This window comes from Carya illinoinensis, chromosome 15, assembly GCF_018687715.1.
Source record: "Carya illinoinensis cultivar Pawnee chromosome 15, C.illinoinensisPawnee_v1, whole genome shotgun sequence".
Classification (NCBI taxonomy): domain Eukaryota; kingdom Viridiplantae; phylum Streptophyta; class Magnoliopsida; order Fagales; family Juglandaceae; genus Carya; species Carya illinoinensis.
Genome location: NC_056766.1, coordinates 4,906,648 through 4,929,122, shown reverse-complemented (window position 1 = coordinate 4,929,122; position 22,475 = coordinate 4,906,648). Strand labels below are relative to the sequence as shown.

Sequence of the window (22,475 nt, the reverse complement as noted above, 5' to 3'; positions counted from 1 at the left end):
TTTTTTTAGCCTTCTTTTTCCACACTGGAAATACTTGTTTGTATATTTTAAATAGTACTACTACAAGTTTTACACTTATATTTGACCGTCAATAAATATTGTACACCTTGCATTTTTTTATTCATCTTAACGGTTGATGTTCAATATGAGTATTATATGTCCGTTTTTTATAATTAAAGGCTATATTTTTTAGTTTAATAATTTGATACATAAAGGATAAAACATTGCATAATTGGAGTATAAATATATTGGCTTCACCTTAATTGCTTAAATTGGTTCCACCTTCTTGGTGCTTGAGGAATGCATAGGATACTTACTTTATATATATGCCACAATCATGATGAAATTGGGGAATCTTTTGCTTATCCAAAGTTAAAAACATTGCTTTCTTCCTTCCTACTTTTCTTTTGAATAAGAGATCATATTTTGTTGAACCAAGAGGGGAAAAAGGCTTAAGTTGGTTCGATAGAGGATCAGACAAGTCTATATATGTATCTCTTTCTTCTTTAAAGAAAAATAGATTGTTTCAAAGTTCTTAAGAAAGGTAGAGCAAATGAAGGGAAAGTGAGGCAGCTGAAGGAAGTGGCTAATAATCCTATTGTGCTCAAGTGGGAGAGGTGAGGTTCATAGATCTGCTATCAGGAAACCTATCTTATTCTCACGCAATTTTCCCCTTTGCTGCTCGAGAAAGAAAATGACTTTTACTTCCCTGAAAATGGAGATAAAAATAACAAACCTATAGGCTAATTAAAACTCCATTCGGAACAGTGTTCCTTTGAGTTTTTGGCAGGAATTCCCTTCTGTGATTTGTTTATGTTGGTACATTCTACACGCGGTTATAGCTGCCTGTTTATATTTGTCTCTCTCTTCTACAACTCGAGCTGCATGCATTTTGTCAACGTCATACGGTTGTTCTTTCCCAATTTCCATCCAATTAATCATGTTGCTGCATGTTTGTGGCGCTGCATACTATACTCGAGTTATGATGTTGTTCTGTTAATGTGATATATATTCTCATTTGGTGCCGGTGAATGGGCTGTTCCGGTTTTATGGATTAATGTACATGACCTGTTTACTTTGCTATATATCTATGTTTGTTAACGAACCATATAAAGAAAACGCAAGCTGTTTGTATTGAGACATATTTCTTGCTGTTTTGCGTTGAATGAAAATTCTAACTCATCCTAATTAGTCTCGCTAAAGGTACGCACCTAATTGAGGAGGGCATTTAAAGCTGTCTGCAGCACAAAGAAAGCAGAGTGCAGGAAAGGAAAGCCATGGATATGGCTGGAAAACTTCTGCAACAACTGCTACTCGGGGTCATAATTTTAGCAGCCACAGCAGTATCTATTGCAAACTCAACCTGCGACCGCGAGTGTGGAAATATTAAAATCCCCTACCCATTTGGAACAAGCGAGGGCTGTTACCTTGACAAACCTTTTCTCATCACTTGTAACCACACGTTCGATCCTCCAAAACCATTTCTGGACCATGATATTCCTGTTGAGAACATATCAGTACCGAATGGTGAACTGCGAGTCTCAAACCCCGTAGCCCACCTTTGCAGAGTGAAAAAGCAGTGGTTCTACACAACACTACACCTAGAGGGGGGTGAATAGGTGTAAACTAATTTTTATGGCCTTTTGAAAATTAATCAAACAAGCAGATAATAAATGAAACAAATAACACAAATAATCAACACATGATTTTGTTCACGGAGTGGAAACTCATTTGAAGAACCTCTTCAAAATCTAAAACCACTCCGGGTGTAAGACACCACCTCAAATCCACTATAGAAACTTTAGTTTGTTACAACCAATTTAGAACACTCACAAAACCTTTGTAGTAGCTAAACTTGGCTTGCAACACCACGAGTGACCCACTCGATCTCTACACGCATGTAGTGTCGGAACTCCGACCTTCCTATAGCTTCCCACGAGAACCTCTCGATCTCTGCATCAACGGCAGCTCCGGACTCTTCCGGCCAACAAAAATGTCCACTTCAATGGACTCAAGTAAAAGCTGATTTTTGTGTTTGTTGTGGTGGAGAAATGTTTTTCCAAGAAAGAATCAATCAAATGGGGGAGAGATTGCTCTAAGATGTTCTTGGAGGCCCTTAGGGTTTTTGCTCTGATTCTCCACACTAGAACAGAAGCCATGCTGTTCTATTTATAGTTCCCATCAAATGAGGCGTTCAAAACCCTACATTGTGAGTGATCTGGAACATTGGCTCGAGCGAGGTGTCGAGCGAAGGTCGAGCGCCGAATTCTGCCTGAGTTCGCTCGAGCGCCATGTCGAGCGAGTATCGAGCGGTTGACTCTGCCTGAGTTCGCTCGAGCTCAGTGTCGAGCGAGAGTCGAGCGAAACACTCTGCCTGGGTTCGCTCGAGCTGTATGTCGAGCGAGGGTCGAGCGGTTGAATCTGTCTGAGTTCGCTCGAGCTGCATGTCGAGCGAGGATCGAGCGGTGCAATCTGCCCAAGTTCGCTCGAGCGCTATGTCGAGCGAGGGTCGAGCGAAGTTGCTTCTTTTGACCAATGATGAGCACACTTCAAGCTTTCCGCAACGACACTTATTACAACACTCTTTTACATAGGTTTTCACAAGAATATGCCAATACACTCATTTTTCCCTCAACAATCTCCCCCTTTGGCATTTCTGTGACAAAACCTCTAACCTATACATAGGACCTAATCCTAGCACACCCAACTAGATCCATATTCTTGAACATGTTGAAATATTTCTGCACACGCTTAGCAAACAGTTAAACATACCCATTCACATATGCACAAAAATGTATTTGCAATTCTCAAATCATAATTTTCAAATCAAATCATAACTAGAAAAGAAATACTTCATTAAGCAACAAATCATGAGTTCAAGAAACATTAGTCAAACAATCAGCAGCTAACAAGAAAAATAAACCAACAGAAATAACAAAAAGCTGCTGTTCCCCCAAAATAAAAAAGTGTTTGTACAGGTAACACTCCCCCTGAGTTAGTACTACCGTACTACTCCCCCTCAACAATGATACCAATCTCCCCAAAATCTCCCCCTTTTTGTCACAAGAGGCCAAGGGTCTCAATCATCACCATCGGTATCCTCATTATCCTCATTAAGCTGCCTCTCGATGTCGTTGAAACGTTGAGTCATCAGTTGCTGTAGGTTATCAACTTTCACATCAAGGCTGTGAACCGTGGCATCAAAAGTATCGAACCGCGCTTCAAGACGGGCTAGATACTCAAGTACCTGCTGAAAGGGCTCAGACGAGCCGGGGGCCGAGGAAGATGGCCGAGAGCTGGATGGAGCCGAGGGAGACGGCTGAGAACTAGATGGTCGGGAGCTCGAAGGCTGAGAGGAGGGAGCGGGAGGGTGCTCAACACGGATAGGCTGTGGAGTTGTGTGAGCACGACTGAACTGGACCGTCCTACGACCAATAGGAGCCTTAAGTGCAATTCGAGGCTCCTGATCATGGAAAACAACGGATTGGGAGAGAGCTATTCGGGTGATTAGACATGGTAAAGGCAAGCCAGTCCGTGTTTTGGTGGACCGATACGCCTCAATGATAACCCGACACAACAGACTTCCTAGATCAATGGTGACACCATTGATCAAGGCATATATCAGAAGGGCACGGTCAAGACCCACATCACTATTATGGCCTGTAGGATCTAAGTTTGTAAGAACAATCCTACTAAGAATGAGATGATCAGGGGTAAAACGAGCAGTGGAAATAGGGGTTGTCCCTTCCCAACTACTAGGCCGACCACAGAGACAACTAGCAATGACTTGTGGATTGGGAGGTGATGTCCGCGAGTAAGGAAACTCGGGATAATGGTCACGAGGGGCATTTAGCAGAGTCGCTATCATGCCCGGAGTAACTCTGAAAACGACATTCCGGAGACTGACTTCAAACGAGTCATCAACAGATATGTCATGAATATTGGAGTAAAACTCCCTAACCATCTCCACAGAAGGAGTGGGATGACCAGTGGTCAATGCTTGCCACTGACGAGACTCAAAGATACGGGGAATGATAGTCTCGGTAAGCTCACCTAAGGTCACTTCACGCTCGACTATGAGAGCACGATGCGAGAAGTTCTGAGAGTATAACTCCTGGGCTCGGGCACTATGGAATTGAGCTTGAACGGGTGCAGGAGGGTTTTGACGAGGACGAACACGTCGAGACATGGTGTCGGCTGTAGACAGAGTCAAAGACGTTAGACAAGGCTAAGGCAATGCAAAGATGTGATGAATGCATGCATGCTGACGCAACAATGCCAACCGACAATGCAAGACTTGGTGCATGCCCGATGTCACTCTTCATTTTTCAAAACAATAGTACATGCCAACCATTTGCAAGCCAATTCATGTGCATGACACATATGCAATGACAACCCACATGTAAGCCAATACCAACCCATGTGCATGACTCTTATGCAATGACAATGCCAAGCCATTTACAAGCCAATTCCAACCCATTGGCAAGCGAGAGCCAAACCTCATGCATGACCCATGTGCAAACCAAAACCAATTCTAAGCCAAAACACCTTCAAAACATAATGCAATCCTAGTTAAACGATGTCTCAAACCTAGGATAGACATGAAATAGGTATGTGAACAATGCTATGCCAATGCATGTTGAAAAAACAAAATCAAACTTCATTTAGGCATTTTATTGAACACTTGGAGTGCATCCAAGTGTGAAACTCGGCCAAAACCCCATGGGAGTTTCAAAATCCTCCTAAATACAACCAAAAACCCAACAATGGCTGTACAATAGCCTCAATAGACCAAGATAAATGAAAAACAATCGAAGAATCGAAGAAAGACATTCAAAGAACCCCAATCCGAAACCCATATGCAAAACACACGGAAAAACCCAAAATAAAATCACCAAATCACGAAAATACAAGAGAGAAAGGGCTTTACCTTGATTTGGGGATGATTTCGGAAGGAAATAGCTCGATTAAACGAAGAAAAACTGAGAAACGAAGAAGAAAAACACACGGGAGACGAAACTGGAAGAGAAAACAGTGAACTGTGCTCGAGCGGCTCGAGCAGCGCTGGGTTTTTATACCAGACGTTCGCTCGAGCGAACTTAAAACCCTCGAGCGGCTGTCGAGCGGTTGTAGCTCGAGCGAGGGTCGAGCTATGGTCGAGCGAGACCTCCAGAAAAACACATTTTGCCCAGTTTTGAAGCACATAACACTCACATGACTTGGACAAATATTGGGAATGTCAATTTTCACACCAAGAGTACTTATCAAATGTAGAGAAGCATCATATTCCCATAAAACACGCAATTTAAAACAAAGTATCACAAGTAATATAGACGTGCGTGTTTAAAGCGGTCCTTGCTCAATCAAGAAATTTCAACCGTAAGGCGTGAGTGGGGCTGGGCTGAACATGAAACCATAGGTGCTTGGGAAGCTCATTCAAGACACAGAAAGTCAAACCTAATGCTGCTAGGACCTGAATCTTTCTGTTTTAAATACTTGTCTCAGTATGCTCAAGAAAACAGAAATCTTATTCTGTTTTTCACCCTCCTTTTTCTTTTCCCCTTTTTTTTTTTTTTTTTTTTTTTTTTTTTTTATATTACAACTTCACTTTTTCTTTTCCTTTTGAGATACATATTTTTGCACAAATGAACCATGATGAGGTCATCTAGCCCGTGGTCAATTCTGTATGAAGATAGAGCTTCCTACCACTTTTGATTGCCTCCCCAATAAACTCACAAGTGGTGAAATGTCAATTGACCGAGTTTGGAGTGAAGTGTGTGATGTCAGTCACAGATTACACGAGATACTCATGTTCCAAATCTTTGTAAAATATAGAAATATGATACAAATCTCAAAAGACACATGCACTTAGATTTTAGAAATAACAACCCCACTATCATATAGCCCAATCATGAAGTGCATGTAGGGGCAGCAAACAACGACAAAGAAACTAGACAACAACAACCAAGAAAAATAAACAACAACAAAATAAAACAAAAATGCATGTAATGTATGTAATGCATGTAATGCATACCTGTCAGTCTACAGCACCAAAACCATGTGTGGCACGCGTCTTTCCCTTTTGGATGATCCACCTTGGTATCCATTTCTTTGAGAAAGGCTTTTCAATTTTCTTGGTGTGCCTCTTAAGCTCAAAACAGTTTGGTCGGATGTGACCAATCTTACCACAATGATGACACACGGGGCTTGCTTTGTGAGCTCTTTGTCTCAAGAAGGTTGAGACATTCTTAGAGTCATTCATGTAACTCTTACCCCTTCCAGAAGGATAAGCAGTTCTACTATTAACAAAAGCAGGAGCATGCACAAAGTGACTCATTAATTTAAAACAGTTTGGTCTAATATGGCCTAGCTTCCCACAATGATGACACTGTTTACAAAGGAGTGTTGCCAAATAACAAAGTGGTTGCTATTAAAAAGTCCAAAATTAGTGATCAAAGTCAGATAGAGCAATTCATAAACGAGGTAATTGTGCTTACTCAAATCAACCACCGGAATGTTGTCAAATTGTTAGGTTGTTGCTTGGAAACAGAAGTTCCCTTACTAGTCTATGAGTTCATCAGTAATGGGACACTTTATGACTATATTCATGATACAAGCCGATCGTCCTTACTCTCATGGGACAAGCGTATGAAGATAGCTACAGAAACTGCAGGAGCTCTTGCATACTTACATTGTGAAGCTTCTATGCCAATTATACATAGAGACGTGAAAACTGCAAATATACTTTTGGATGATAACCACACAGCAAAAGTATCAGACTTTGGAGCTTCAAGGCTCATTCCTTTGGATCAAGCACATTTAACTACGTTGGTGCAAGGAACACATGGGTACTTGGATCCAGAATACTATCGTACTAGTCATCTCACGGAAAAAAGTGATGTCTATAGTTTTGGTGTTGTTTTAGCAGAGTTATTAACAGGTAAGAAAGTAATTTGTTTCCTTAGGCCTGAAAATGAGAGAAATTTGGCTACATACTTTGTTTCTATGGTAGAACAGGATCGTCTATTGGAAATTCTTGATGATCACATCTACGATGGGAGTAATGCTGAAGAACTAAAAAAAGTTGCTGATGTTGTAGTTTGCATACTTGTGACTTGAACCAGTCTGGAAATTTTGCAGCATGCATACTATCGGCATTATTGGGATACTCTTCACTCACTTGCATGTAGTGCTCACTAGACAAAAGCCCATGTAACACCATATAAGTATATGTAGGGGATGCAACATAAATTAGTATATTGAGAATGGAAAGTGTCTAAGTTGGTAACTAGTTTGGTTACTTACTTTATGTATTCTCCAATCTCTGTGCAGTTATTAAGAACATACCATCTGGCTTTTATAAAAGCATCATCGTCTATTTGGTGACGTGATGCAAAACCCATGGGTCGCACCTTCTGTGAAAAAACAGATAGTCCCTCTCGTACACCCTCTTCTCCTTCATCGACGTTACGTTTAGGAGGATTGAATCTAGTTTCAACATCATGGAGGTACATGGAACAAAAATTCAAGCATTCAACATGGATATAGGCCTCAACTATTGAACCTTCCGGGTAGGCCTTATTCTTAACATATCTCTTGAATTTTCCGAGATATCTCTCGAAAGGATACATCCACCTATATTGAACTGGCCCTGCAAGCAAGGCCTCACGTGGCAAGTGATAGGCTAAGTGCACCATTATGTCGAAAAAGGTAGGCGGAAAAATCATCTCAAGCTTGCAAAGAATAACGACGATATCAGATTGAAGCCGCGCTAAGACCTCCTTCTTACATGTTCTAGCACACAATTCCTTGAAGAAAGTGCTTAGCTCAGTTAGTGCCAACCGTACATCTTGGCGTAAGTATCCAGAAATTGCAACAGGAAGTAATCTTTGCATGAAAATATGGCAATCATGACTTTTCATCCCCGAGATTTTGCAGTCACTTACACTAACACATCTGGCAATGTTTGAAGCGAAACCATCCGGGAATTTCACACCGTGCAACCAATTACAAAAACCAGTCCGCTCAGATCCATACAACGTATAACATGCTTGTGGCATACGAATGCGTTGTCCATCCTGAATAAGGTGTAACTCCTCCCTTATATTGAGAGTGGAAAGGTCACGACGTGCATTAGGATGATCTTTAGTTTTGCCAGAGATATTCATCAAAGTTCCTAAGATGTTGTCACATATGTTCTTCTCAATGTGCATTACATCTAGATTATGTCTAATCTTTATAGTCGACCAATATGGCAATTGAAAGAAGATACTTTTCTTGGTCCAATTGAACTCCTCTGTGGTACGCTTTCTTTTCTTTATAGCTTTGCCAAAATTTGCATCAGGAATATTTTGGAGTTGAATGAGTACATCTTCTCCTGAATACATTGTAGGTGGATCACGATGCTCTGCACACCCATTAAAAATAGTCTTTTTCTTTCTCCAGATATGGCCCGGTGGCAAGAATCGGCGATGACCCATGTAACAATGCTTTCGGCTATACGGCAACCACATCGAATCTGTTTCTTCCTTGCACGATGGACATGCCATCTTCCCCTTAGTACTCCACCCGGAGAGGTTTCCATAAGCAGGAAAGTCGTTGATTGTCCATAGCAATGCTGCATGCAATCTGAAAGTCTCTTTGCCCTTTGCATCGTATGTATCAACACCATTATCCCATAGATCAATCAATTCATCTATCAAAGGCTGAAGATAAACATCGATTTCATTTCCTGGTGATCTTGGTCCAGGAATCAAGAGTGAAGTGATAAAAAATGGATCCTTCATGCACAACCACGGAGGTAAGTTGTAAGGGACAAGAATCACTGGCCATACGCTATAAGGTTTAGCCAAATTATTAAATGGGTTGAAACCATCGCTAGCTAAACCAAGCCTGACATTTCTTGGATCTTCTGCGAACCAAGCATGCTCTTGATCAAATGTCATCCACACCTCAGAGTCAGCAGGATGACTTAGAATATCTTGCTGAATGACACGCTGATCCTTGTGCCACCGCATATCAACTGATGTTTTTTGTGACATAAACAATCTCTGCAACCTTGGCTTTAACGGAAAATGTCTTAAAACCTTTTGAGGAATTCGCCTCTTCTTAGTGTTGCTAAATTTCCACCTTGAAAGTTTACATTTCGGGCACTCATCTTTATCCAAATTTTCCCTCCAATAAAGTATGCAGTCATTCGGACAAACATGTATCTTGGTGTAAGTAAAGCCCAGCCCTTTTTCCAAGTTACGTGATTCTTGATATGAATTTGGCAAAAGGGCATTGGGAAAAGCCGATTTCAACAAGTGTAAAAGCATGTCGAAAGACTTTACACTCCAACCACCAAGTGTTTTAATGTGCAGCAACTTGACAGTGAATGATAGTTTAGAATACTTTGTACAACCTTCATAAAGAGGACGCCGGGAATCAGCCAACAGCTGGTCAAAAGTCTGAGATGAAAAGGTATCGACCGATGTGGAACCCGAAGCATGGAATGAATTGCTTATGGGAACATCAGGAAATCCCCCAGCCCGAATATCTCGTAACATAACATCAACTTCATCAATGAAGTCATCATCTTCATCAACTTCATGTACATTATCATCATCATCACTTATGATTAAATCTTCTTCTTCACCATGAAAAATCCATGTCGTGTAATTCTTGTCAATACCTTTAATGAACAAGTGTCTTTCTACTTGACTTATAAGTAGGAAGTAATTATTTGAACATCGGACACATGGGCAGCGAATTTCCGAACTTGTAGCATAAGTTCGGGCCAAGGTAAGGAACCCCTTTATTCCTTCAGCATATTCCTGAGATCCAAATCTATCAGAGATTTGCATCCAACTCTTGTCCATCTAGAAATAAGTAGAGGTGCAAAAGTTGTTTAGTAAGGGATAAATACAGCTCAATGCCACCTTGATCATATGTTAAATCACGTAAGCATCACAAAAGTTTGTTTTGGAGTTTGAAAGGGTAGGCAGCTTTACTCCTTTGTGTATATATATATATACATGTGTATATATATATAGAAGAGGGGCTGGAATCTCTAGAAATAAAATATACTTATTTCTAGATGCTATATATCCTATATGCCCCACAGTATATCAAGGTCTCATAGCTATAGAAGGGTCATCGTATATAGTCACAAATAAATGAACTCAGTTTGTTTCACAAAGTGTTGGACCATGACTAGGCAGAAAATATTAGAAGGGCTACCACAGCTGATCAATATTATTTATATGAAAAATGGAAATATGATCAATTCGGCTATATTATCAAAGTGTGAAAGTTTCAATAATGCAATCAAATTGCAGTGTTAGCATTGCCAATAAATGAGATTTCATCTGAATTGTTGCAGCTAGCGTAATGACAAAAAAAGATTCAGTCTTAATACCAACAGCAGCAGCTAGCATAATGGTGTGTTAGCATTGCCAGAATCAGTCTTAATACCAACAACAGCAGCTACCATAATGACAAACAAAAAAATGAATCTAGAAAAGCCAAAAGTGATAAATTATATGCTTTTTAATTTATTATACGTTTGTGGAAGATTTTCCTTTTCTCTTTATAAAGTAGCCCTACCTTGGAGTCACAATGAATGATTATCAAGGCCACTGTGCATGCTTAATTTAATTTATTCCAAATCGATCAATAAGAAATTAAATGTTGTCATCACTGCTTAATTTTTGTCAAGTAATTCCCTCATGATCAGCACCATAAGTAGCACATTAATGAGAGAATAAGGTGCAAATGAAGTGCATGCATATATGAATTATTATAAAATTCAGAACATTGTGCAATCATTATCAAAAGCTTCTCAAATCCTATAAATTAATAATGCATGCAAGTGCTCATGGCATGTGCTGTTTTAAGTACCAATTGACGTAGCTGGTCTTGTACCAATTTTATGCATGTATAAAAGTTATAAATGTGTGTTGGAAACAAATAAAGTGAGCCAAAAAGTGAAAAACTCTTCTTTTTACACATGCTTACTGCCAAACAGCATGCAAATCAAAAAAACAAAAGAAAGTGTTTATTCCTTCAGTAATATCAATGCATACATCTGGGCTTTTTCAAAAACATTGGAAACTTGAGTTTACAATCTTAGAGCATTGGCATTGGCATTGGCCTGATAACAAGTGACCATGTGTCAAGATCAAGAGAGGGTTCTCATCTGCAGCCACAATCGATCCCACATGGATTATTTTACTGCTATGTGAATATATTTATGACTGTAGCAGACATGGCATACTTCCAAAATTTATGTCCCCTAGAGAGTAATTAAGCACTTAAGTTTTCAATTAAACAGAAGTTCTTAAGCGATAGAAAAATGAATCTAGATTATGAATTAAATTTCATGGCATACATTTCATAGGCGTACAAAAATCATTGACTATAGGGTCACAATCCTCTTAATGTAGGAGAATGGAATGCATACAATTTAATCATGATTGAGAATTTCGATTGAACAAGAAAGAAAATCTGTAAATATTTTAGTGAATCAAACATTACGTTGGTGTTGAAAGATTGGATTGACAAACAAAGAGCAAACTTCACTAAATCAGTAACAAACGGAATACTGACTCGCTCTCGTGTTATGCTCTTTGAATAGAACTAGGGCCTGTCCCTCTAAAGTTCACTCAGATTGAACAGGCACAAGTTTACATGCATCTTTGACACAAAAATTTGTATATGCTAGTTTTTTATAAGGAGGAGATTAGAAAGTTGTATGCTAGCTTATCACCCCATAAACACAACAGATTTGACAAATCATAAGAGTAAAGATTGAAATATGAACAATTCAATAATAATACAACATATAACCATAAGCACCCACCAATGTTTGTAAAGGAATCAATATGGAATAAAAACCACAGTGCTAAATCCCACACGTGTGAGAAAATCAAGTTATTCACTGATATGTCTTCTGAAAAGGTTGTGAGTATAATTCAAGCAGCCGTAGTTTCCTTTCTTACATATATGCTAAATCCAGTACTAGGCCAGGCATGCTCGTAATGCAGACACACACCTCAGCAAACCCAACATGCAAATGCAACTTTGGAGTACTGTTAATTCGAGGGTGTAGAGTCTGCAACATGCTCCAAAAAGATAAAAGAGGAAAAAAATATGTATTGAATTACTAAAGAAGCAACTGCATCTTTCTAAAGAAGCAATTACTAAATTAGGTACATACATTCTATTTTGGCTATTGATTATTGTTCAAATGAGGTTTCATAATCTCAAAAAAAAAAAAAGAAAAAAAGAAAAGGGAACACATATACTCATAATTGGCTCTACAAATATAATTTATAGTATTCCAACAAAATAAAACTTTGAAGATATTTGGAAATTATCAGCACTTGTGTTATGGACAACAACTAGTAATATATGCTTGATCTCCTTATTTGATCTGTTCCTAATAAAGCAACATTACATTTAAAAACAAAAAAACAAAAACACAAAACAAAACAACCTCATATATAGATCTCATTGCTTTAATTCAGTACGATTGTCACTTAATTACATTCTTAGAAAAATTTACTAATATATAAAACTTAGGAGCTAGGTCATACGTACATGACCTTTGTGGTATAATTCTTATGAACACTGCCCTGTCAGCCCCATGAGCCAAAAAGAATTCACATGCCTAAAGATCAAATGCACTTTTGTAAAGATCAAAGGAGATTCCACTTCCTGAGATTTTCCAATTAGTGCCCTTAAATACCCCACAAGTTTCTACTTAATATATATATATATATATATAAAAGAAAAGAAAATTAATGCTTTGTATTCTGACTTTATGTAGATAAAAACTTATTTTTTATAAGTTTCATAAACATTATTTTTTTATAATCAGCTAGAAAGCCATGAAAGTCACAAACATTGGAGGCCGCTGATACATACAAAAACAGAGCCTCGTCATGTACACAAACCCAACGAAATATATAATGCGGCACGATATTAACCTAACCTAAAGTATATATAATTTTGATTAACTAAAATTACAGAAATGTCAGAAATAAAGGAGAGAAGAAACTCAGAACCAGTCTGTAATTTGTTTCAAGGACAGATGAAAATGGCACAACTCGGAGGGGTGAGGGTTACAGAGAGTGAGAGAGAGATTAATGGAGCCTGAGAGTAGTAAATACAGACTCACCGGCAAGAAGACGGCGAGCAGACGGCGAGTCGACAGCGGCGAGAAGACGGCGAGTTGTCGGCGGCGATGGCGTTACCCCCCTGAAGAACCCGAGAGCGAGAGAGAGAGAGCGAAAGAAAGAGAGGGAAAAATCGAGCGTGGGAAAATAAAGTATGACGCGGGAGGGAAATAAGTGGTCAACTTATTAAGGCGCCCAAAAAGTCGCCGTAACAATTAAGAACTGTCGCTGTAATAATGTACGTATAACGGCGAGAATCTTATTAAGTCGATTTTGGAGGGGAAATTGAACTATTAGCGGCCAAAATATTTCCGGCTCAAAAATTTCGCCGCAAATAGTTCTATTTTCCGGCTACATTTTCTGGTTGACACGAACATTTTCCCGAAGTTACAAAACCGGATATTTGCGACTAAAATATTGCCGCCGGAAATAAATTTAGCCGCAAATAGCCCTTTTTTTTGTAGTGCGTTTTTTATAATTAAAGGCTATATTTTTTAAGTTTTGATAATTAATGGATACATTAAGGACAAAACATTCCATAATTGTAAATGTAACGGCTAGCCTCACTTTAAAAAAAAAAAAAAAAAGTTTTGTTATACATAAACTGGTCTGTAATTGTAAAGTTTTGTTATCCATAATTGTAAAGTTTTGTTAAAAAAATGTAACGGCTAGCCTCACTGTTAGCACATGACCATTTATAATGGGTCCATTAATATATATAACTTAAAAAAGAAACATCAATAATTTATTATTATAGCTGGGCATGTAAAAAATAAAGATTATAAATAGATTTTTTTTAAATATTATAATGGCTTTGAAACGATACAGTGACTGAGAGAGAGAAAAAGGATAACTTTATAATTAAGTATCTCATAATAATGGGATTGGGGAATCTTTTGCTTATCCAAAGTTAACAACATTGCTTTCGTTCTTCCTACTTTAATCATATTTTGTTGGAACATTAGCTTTTATAGACCAGTGGGGTCAAAATAATTTGCGTTTTGCGTTTTATCCTTTTTCCTTTAATTTCCACTTGCATGCATATGTTTCCCTTCAAATTTCTACTTCTCTCTATCTTTCTGGTTGATCGAAATTGAATGGAGTTCTGATTTTGCAACAACGACTTGGCCAACAAGAAGGATCCAAAGACTCTTTACTTTTACGTCCTTTTGAATATATATATACATATATATATATATATATATATATATATATATATATATATATTTTTAGACACATGAAATTCATTCGTTTTTCCCTTGACTAATTATTTATTTTTAATAGACACCATTCTTTATTTAATACTGTTAGTCCAACAATCTTAAAAAGCATAGCAAAGAAAGACTTCTTAGAAAGCATAGAAGTCTCCCACTTACTAGTGGGAGGCTTTTTAAAAAAGAAAAGAAAAGAAAAGAAAGACTTCTTTTGAGTTATTTCATGATTGAGCTCTTAAATTATTATTGTGGGGATCTTTTGCTTTTCGGCCAATCATAAACATGAGGCATTCATCTTTTTCTCTCTTGTTCCACACAAGAAATATTTTTATTTTTTTGTATATTTTAAATATTACTAGAACTTTTACATTTTGTACTCTAAATTATTAATACTGATACATTCATGTTTTTGAAACTACGAAAAACGTATAATGTAAATTAATATCTCGCTTAGATCTAACCGCCGGGACTACTATATATTGTATAACTCACAGTTTTAACAATCTTAACTACATGTAATTGAAATTCGATGTGAGCATTGTTTGCCCCTTTTTTTATAATTAAACACATGGTTTTTATTTTTGTTAATTTGATACATAAAGAATAAAGCATTAATCTATAATTGGAGTATGAATATATCGGCTAGCTTCATCTTTAAAAAAAGTTTTGCTATATATAATTTGATGTAAAAAATGAGGCTTATAAATATGTTTTCTCCAAAATATGTAATGGCTTTGAAATAATTTGTCTGTTAATTAATAATGGCAACTTTATTACAGCTTACTCTAAATTAAAGGAGAACGGATTGTTAATTTGAAGGCCGGCGATATTCGAGGCAGCTGAGGATCTAATAAGTGGCTAATATTCTGATTAAATAGATGCTCAAGAGAGAGATCATGTAAGGATCATATAGAGTACTAGATGCTCTCGTTAAGTTAATTCCCAATTTAGTGCAAATTAATTGCTTAAATTGGTAATTCCACCTTTTTGGTATTTGCCGCTGCATGGACACCTAGTACTTTAATTATAGCCCACAATGATGGGATTGGGGGTATCTTCTGCTTATTCAAAGTTAAAAACATTGCTTTTCTTTTGAAGAAGAGATCATATATTTTGTGGGACTAAAGTTAATAATAATTCATTTGCGTACGTTTGCCTTTTTTTTTTTTTTTTTTTTGCCACATGCATGGTTTCCTTCAAATTTTTACTTTTTTCTATCTTTCTGATTATCCGGCCTCGAATAGGTTTCATTGAGGGCATTGCGTGGTACTCATGTCACTAGTGGGACGTCATTCGATGCTTGATCAACAAAAATGGGCCGATTGATGGTGGGACGGAAGACAATGAATATAACTGGTGGCTTGCAGGCAAGCCAATTGACGGAGAAAAGTGATGTTTATAGTTTTGGAGCACTACTCGTGGAGCTACTTAAAGGAAAAAAAGTACTTTCATTCTATCCATATGACGAGATACACTTTTCTCAAAAGATATGTTTAAAAGTAAGGAAAATTTTTCTTGCAAGCAAGTTTGCGCACCAAATCGGCCAGCAATACTGATATGTAAGGCATCCATTTAATAAAACGGTATAAATTGAAGATGAAAATTATTTTTATGATATAGATGACATTTTTTTTCTTAAATTTTATTTTTTTCAATAAAAAAAGCCGTGGTACATGATTTGGTGTGCCAAATTGCATGCTTGTACCTAGTAAGACTCAGTAAGTAAAAGGTATGGTCAACGAACATGCACACGTACAGCAGTACAATCCTTTTTTCTGCAATTTAAAAGGACAAAAGAGACACAACACTATGGATCAGTAATTTAATTTATCTCTGCTCTTCGAGATATATAGGATGTCCGTAACTATACTATACTAGTGGTAAATTATAGGAGTGATAAATAACAAGATAGAAATGAAGTTGAGCAGAAGATGTCTTAGCGCGTGTGGCGCATGGCACAAGTGGATGGTGGGTAGACATTTTAGGTGGCACGTGGGGTGCATATCTAGTCAAAATGATATAATTTTGAAAAAATCTAGTTGCAAGCATAACTACGCATTAATATGTGCATCAATTTAATGTGATTGGTCAAAAATAGATTTTATTTAAAACAGTGCTAATTTAAATTTTGAATATGAAGGAATCAGTATTGGTACGCAGATTAGTACGCGACTTTGCTTGTACATAGCAAAATTCTATAATTTTTGCCCCAAAAATGAAGCTATATATGGTAGTGGTTAGTGTTTATAAAACTACAATAGAAGTAGTTAGCCGATGTAGAAGATTGATGATGAGAAGGAGAGCAGCAACTATATCGACCACGTGTGGTAAACGGAAAAGAACGGGTAATAATATATTGAATATGAGATTTATCACAAATAGAAAAAGAAACATTGTAAGAGAACTTAAGAAATTGGTGCTCTATTGTCATGATAAATAATAGGTTGAAATGAAATTGACCGAGAATAACTTGTATTTCTATATGTGAAACTGTACAATGGAAGGCCATATTTATAGGTAAATGAGGCCTGATCAGAAATAATAGATATACAATAAATCAAAAATAGTAATTGATTTACATAATAAACTAAATATAGTAAAAAATAAGTCATAGTATCATCATATATGCTAGAATATTATGAGTATATTCTATCAATATAAGGATCGTAATTATATTCATATATAGAGTAAGTCAATGATTGCCTATATATGAATAGAATGTTCATAAATTTTACTTGTTTGGACGGGCAGTCTACACTCTACAGTACCATGCATGCATATTGTTTTTCAATTGAGATTTTATCCAATTTATCCAGTTATGTACATTAATTTTCATGAATTCTAATTCTTAATAATTTCAGTAACCAAAACCATACCACAAAACTTTTTGTCAAATTTAAAACAGTCACAATATTTTTTGAAGCCATCTTATACTTCAAACACATTTCTAACGTCTAATATCATATCCAGTTACGTATACGACCAAAATTCACATATATTTTCTTTCACAACTTACTTTGGTCTGATGATTGGCAGTAAAAGGGGGGGAAAAGAATGTCACTAATATCCTAAAGAGGTGTTCAAGAGCGAAATGCGAGGTCGATCATTGACCTACTGTGATGGAAGCTCACGTCGTGTTCCTCTCAGTGCAGTTTCTCTATATATGTCAGTCCATTATATGAATACACGTTTGGCTTTGTATATATAAGACACGTTTTGCTGGATAATTTGCTTTGCCGTACTTCATTGTTTATCTAGCTAGCTTTATGCAGACATGATCTCGATCATGATGTGCATGTGGGATCAAAGTAATTACTTGTATAAGTAATTGGTTTTGTATAATTTGCGTTTTCGTTGTGATCATCATCTGTTCCTCATTTGCTGTTTTAAAAGTTGAGAATTTCCTTCGCCAATTCATGCTTACTTATCCCTAAATACTATTTTTTATTAAATAATATACGAACAATATTACAAAGGCGGAATTAATTTATAAATATGAACAACACTCAACAGTACGTCCAAATTGAATAATTTCCAAATATGAAAAACACTCAACAATTTTATTAGTTTTTTTATTAGAAAGTATTGTGAAATCAACACTTATTCCATCTTTTAAACTGGTAGAAAATTTTAAATTTAATTATTTGTATTATATTTTTAGCATTCTACCTCACATGTGGGTCAAGCTCTTCCTTAATGAGCTAGTAAGCTCAATACGTGAAATATTTAGTTACATTGATCGAGCATAGAATACTCAGAATTCAAACTTAGGACCTTTGCTCCTATATCATGTGAAATATCCATTTTTTTTAAAAGTTTAAACTGATGGCATGAGAAATTGTAGATTAATTAGGACTTATTTGGACACTTGAAGTATCTTAGAACTAAGTGAATAGTAATAAAATTATCTACAAACAGTGATGAAATAGTCTTGAGTTAAGGTATTTTATTAGATTTTGAGAAAGTGGGAAGAAAAAGTTGAAGAAAAATATTGTGAAATTATAAATTTGTTAGAATAGAATTTTTTAATTAATTAATTAACATCATGCGTTGCACGACATTTCCAAATTTATCCCATTGCCTTTAACGCAATTTTGATACTCATATTCTTTTTCGTTTGAATAATTTATTTTTAATAGAAACCTTCCTTAATTAAATTGTTAATCCAAATAACGACATGATCTATATCTCTTCATCCTACTCAGCATGGGGCAGGTGGAGAGATTCTAATTAGTAATTGATAGAGATTTTATCGCTTTTTCCCGTTGGATTAGTAATTACATGTATCTTTGGGCCTACTTGAAATCTTTAAAAACCATACAAGTAGTGCTAGTGGGAGACTTCTTAGAAAAGAAAAGAAAGACTTCTTTTACGACACATTCCACGATTGAGCTCTTAAATAATTATTGTACGTGGGAAGCTTTAATTTGCTTTATAAGTCATAAATTGTAACATGTTGGGAATCTTTTGCTTTATAAGCTTTAATTTGCTAGTGGGAATCTTTTGCTTATCCAAAAGTACTTAAAAACATTGCTTTTCTTTTGAAGAAGAGATCATATATTTTGTGGGACTAAAGTTAATAATAATTTGCGTACGTTTGCCCTTTTTTTTCCCCTTTTGCCACATGCATGTTTCCTTCAAATTTCTACTTCTTTAATTCTATCTTTCTAGTCTATCTTTCAAATTCCTTCCAATTTTTATAAACGGTTGAAATTGAATGCATGAGATCAGTTATTTGTCAGACTGAAAGTTTAATTTCGAACTTTAATGTTTGAAGAAGATCTAGATTACCTGATCATCTTATAATTTATTTTTATCATTATCTAGATACGCTCTTGTTAGGGCTATCATCCGGGCTTGAATAAGTTTCTTTGAGGGCTATCATTATCTAGATTATCATCGGACGTCGTTCATGCTTGACCCACAAAAATGGGCCGATTGATGGTGGGACGGAGGACAATGAATATTATTGAAAGATGATAATAATATGACTTTTAATTATCTTTATTAAATGTACTCACTTATATATTTTTAATTTTTTAATTTTTTTAATAAATATATGCATGATGGGTGCATAACCATAATTAATATATCATTAATATTATGACAAATAATTAGGCTTAACCTTGTTTTGCATGCATGGATGCGACACTTGACCAATGTTGTTTGCTACTCATGTGATCAGTCTCCGACAATTATTGCCTGGCCTTTATCAGCATCGTCGACACCATTAATATTAATTCATCCACCTTCCCATGCAAAACAAACCTGTGATCATCCAAAAAAATAAAAGAAAAATTATTTATTTCCAAATGAATAAAGGGATTTAAAGCAAAAAGAAATATTACAGAAGCTAGCCAGCAAACCTTAGGCAAGAAGTTGCAAACATCAGACGCGTACGATAGCTGATACATGATGATCCCGATGATCTTCTGCTATAAGAGAGAAAGTAGGGCGAAGATGGAACAAAACAACCTCAGAATGCAGCTTGTTAATCTTTGTCCTTTTTCTTATATATATATATATATATATATATATATACACACAAAGCTAGAAGCGACTGAGTCCGCTCAGCAATTTCCTGGATGATTCTCAGAACGCCGTAAGAAGAAAATGGAGGACGACCTGCGTGTTCTGGGAAACTTCGCGAGGTCAACGGGGGCACCAGGTGTAATTTCACAACTTGGTATTTTTAATTTATGGGCAGGGACTCATTGGACCACTAATGGGTTAAAGATATGGACTGGATCCATCACAAGTGGGCTGATTATTTGATCAGACCAAATTAATTATTTTGTCTTTTCTTCCTTCTAACAAATTATTTTGTTTATATAAATAAGTTTACCGACCAATAAAAAAAGATAAATTTATAGATATTTTTTTTAATGGTTAAAGATGTTTAAAAAATGATTAAAAAATATTTTATATTTAAGTAATATTATATGGGAAGGAAATTGTGAGAAATTTTTAGAATTTCTCATTTTATCTCAATTACCAAATACATCATTAATTATTTATATTATATTCCTAACTAGAATATATAACACCCAATTTGGATAGTTTACAAGTTTTGCAATACTTGAAAATTTGGATAGTTCATCCTACTCAGCATGGGCCGGGGCGGGAAGAGAGATTCTTAGTAATTGATAGAGATTTTATCATTTTTTTTCCCAGTTGAATCTGTGATTACATGTATCTAATTTAGGCCTAATTGAACTCTTAAAAACCATAAAAGTGCTAGTGAGAGACTTCTAAAATAAAAGAAAGACTTCTTTTAAGAGTCATTCCATAATTAAGATAACTCTTAAATTATTGTTATACATAAGAATCTTTAATTTGCTTTGTCAGTTATAAATTAACATGATGGCTTAATTCAAATATTTTTTTTGACTACTTTTATATTTGGATAAGATATCTTTTGTCTGATCAATTGCTTGAATTTTTGTTTTTTGTTTCCCAACGTAGTACAAATTAATTGTTTAAATTAATTGGTTCTATCTTTTTTGGTATTTGCTGCATGGATAGCTACTTTAATTGTAATAGTCCACAATGATGGGATTGTGGAATCTTTTGCTTATACAAAGTTAAAAGCATTGCTTTAATTTCTTCATTCCTACTTTTCTTTTGAAAAAAAGATCATATTTTGTGGACAATAGCTTTCTCTTTTTTAGCTTATTTTGTTAGTTTTCGCAGACCTGTGGGTCAAAATAACTTACGTTTTATGTGTTTCCATTTTCTGATTTTTCTTTTTTCCTCTTTCCAAATGGTTTCCTTCAAATGTCTTCTTCTTTCTATCTTTATGATCTTTCCAAATCCTTCCAACTTTCCCAAACCTCTTTTTTGTTCTAGTGATTTTACATTTGTTTGGATATATTCTTATTATATTGATGTTGAGATCATGACATACATTCATAATATATATACATATACATACATATATATATATATATATGGGAGAAAGTCTTTAAAATATCTAGATTTGATACTTTAAATTATTATATTATGCTTGTTTTAGATATGAAAATTAATATAATTTATTATTTATGACGAAAATTAAAATGAATTGATCAAAACACTAAACAATGGGCCACCTACAAATTAAACTTTGTTTTTTTATTCATAATTATCGATCGTTCCATTATTTTTGTATAATGCTGATCATAACTCTATTTTTCCCCTTTAATTAATTTCTTACAGAAAATAATAATAATGACGAGTGACTCTGATGTCAGACATGGATGATCAGACATCATGTAGGACCAATCACGTGGGCACGAAAAGTTAATTGGAAAGCAAGATGATCATTAATTAACTTTTCCTACCTAATGGGCGCATAAGAAATTGTGAAAGATATTGACATTTCTTACTTTTTTCGCTTGCAACGTATAGACATTATCCTCAATCACGTGATCCTACTAATCGCTTTTAATTCTGGAATTAGAAGGATTTCAAAAACCAAAGAAAAATAAAAAGTTAATTGGGAAATTAATTAGGGTTTATACTTTATAAATTGGTCGCATCCAACATGCATGGTTTAGCAGCTGCGTGCTGGTTCTAGTGATTTTACACTTTGTACTCTAAATTATTAAAAGTGATACATCGTATTGAAACTATAAAAAACTTACAATGTAAATATTTTGTCAAGATCTGATTGTCAATCTTAACGGTTGAAATTGAATGAGCACAATTAAAGTGTAAATTGTTTTAGTTTTTAAACTTTGATATATATGTAAATATATATAAATCATTTGAGATGTAAATTTTACCTTGCTTTCTTTATAAATAACATGTGAATTAATTAATCTTCAGATGTATAGAGTTTATAATTTCCTCCACCATAAGTAGATCAGAAGTAAACAAAATTTTCTTTTAAAGAAAAAAAGAAGTAATTTTTTATTTCATTACCCTAACTAATTGTTTAAATTGGTTCCACCTTTGGCGTTTGCAGCATGCGGACTTATATATTTTCTAGTCAATGACGATGGGATTGGGGAATGATCTTTTGGGTACGCAAAGTTATATATAAACATGCGTGTCTAGCTTTATATATGGTCGACCAGCTTTGAACTTTTCTTTTGATTTAGAGATCTTTTGATTTATA

General features: G+C 35.6%; 2 protein-coding genes and 1 long non-coding RNA gene across 3 annotated transcripts; 1 reads left to right on the top strand and 2 right to left on the bottom strand.

Annotated features, from left to right (window-relative positions):
- Positions 1 to 1,277: 1,277 nt before the first annotated feature.
- LOC122296574 (putative wall-associated receptor kinase-like 16) lies at positions 1,278 to 7,134 on the top strand. The gene is made up of 2 exons (XM_043106381.1): positions 1,278 to 1,527; positions 6,371 to 7,134. The coding sequence occupies exons 1-2, from the start codon at positions 1,278 to 1,280 to the stop codon at positions 7,117 to 7,119; spliced, it is 999 nt and encodes a 332-aa protein (XP_042962315.1). The 3' UTR covers positions 7,120 to 7,134.
- A 167-nt stretch (positions 7,135 to 7,301) lies between these two features.
- Positions 7,302 to 9,860, bottom strand: LOC122296573. The gene has a single exon (XM_043106379.1). It carries the CDS (start codon positions 9,858 to 9,860, stop codon positions 7,302 to 7,304), a length of 2,559 nt encoding a protein of 852 aa, XP_042962313.1.
- A 9,583-nt stretch (positions 9,861 to 19,443) lies between these two features.
- On the bottom strand, positions 19,444 to 20,026 carry LOC122297724. The gene is made up of 2 exons (XR_006238864.1): positions 19,741 to 20,026; positions 19,444 to 19,642 (listed from the first exon to the last, which is right to left on the bottom strand). It is a non-coding gene; the product is annotated as an uncharacterized LOC122297724 (long non-coding RNA).
- Between the last annotated feature and the right edge of the window lie 2,449 nt (positions 20,027 to 22,475).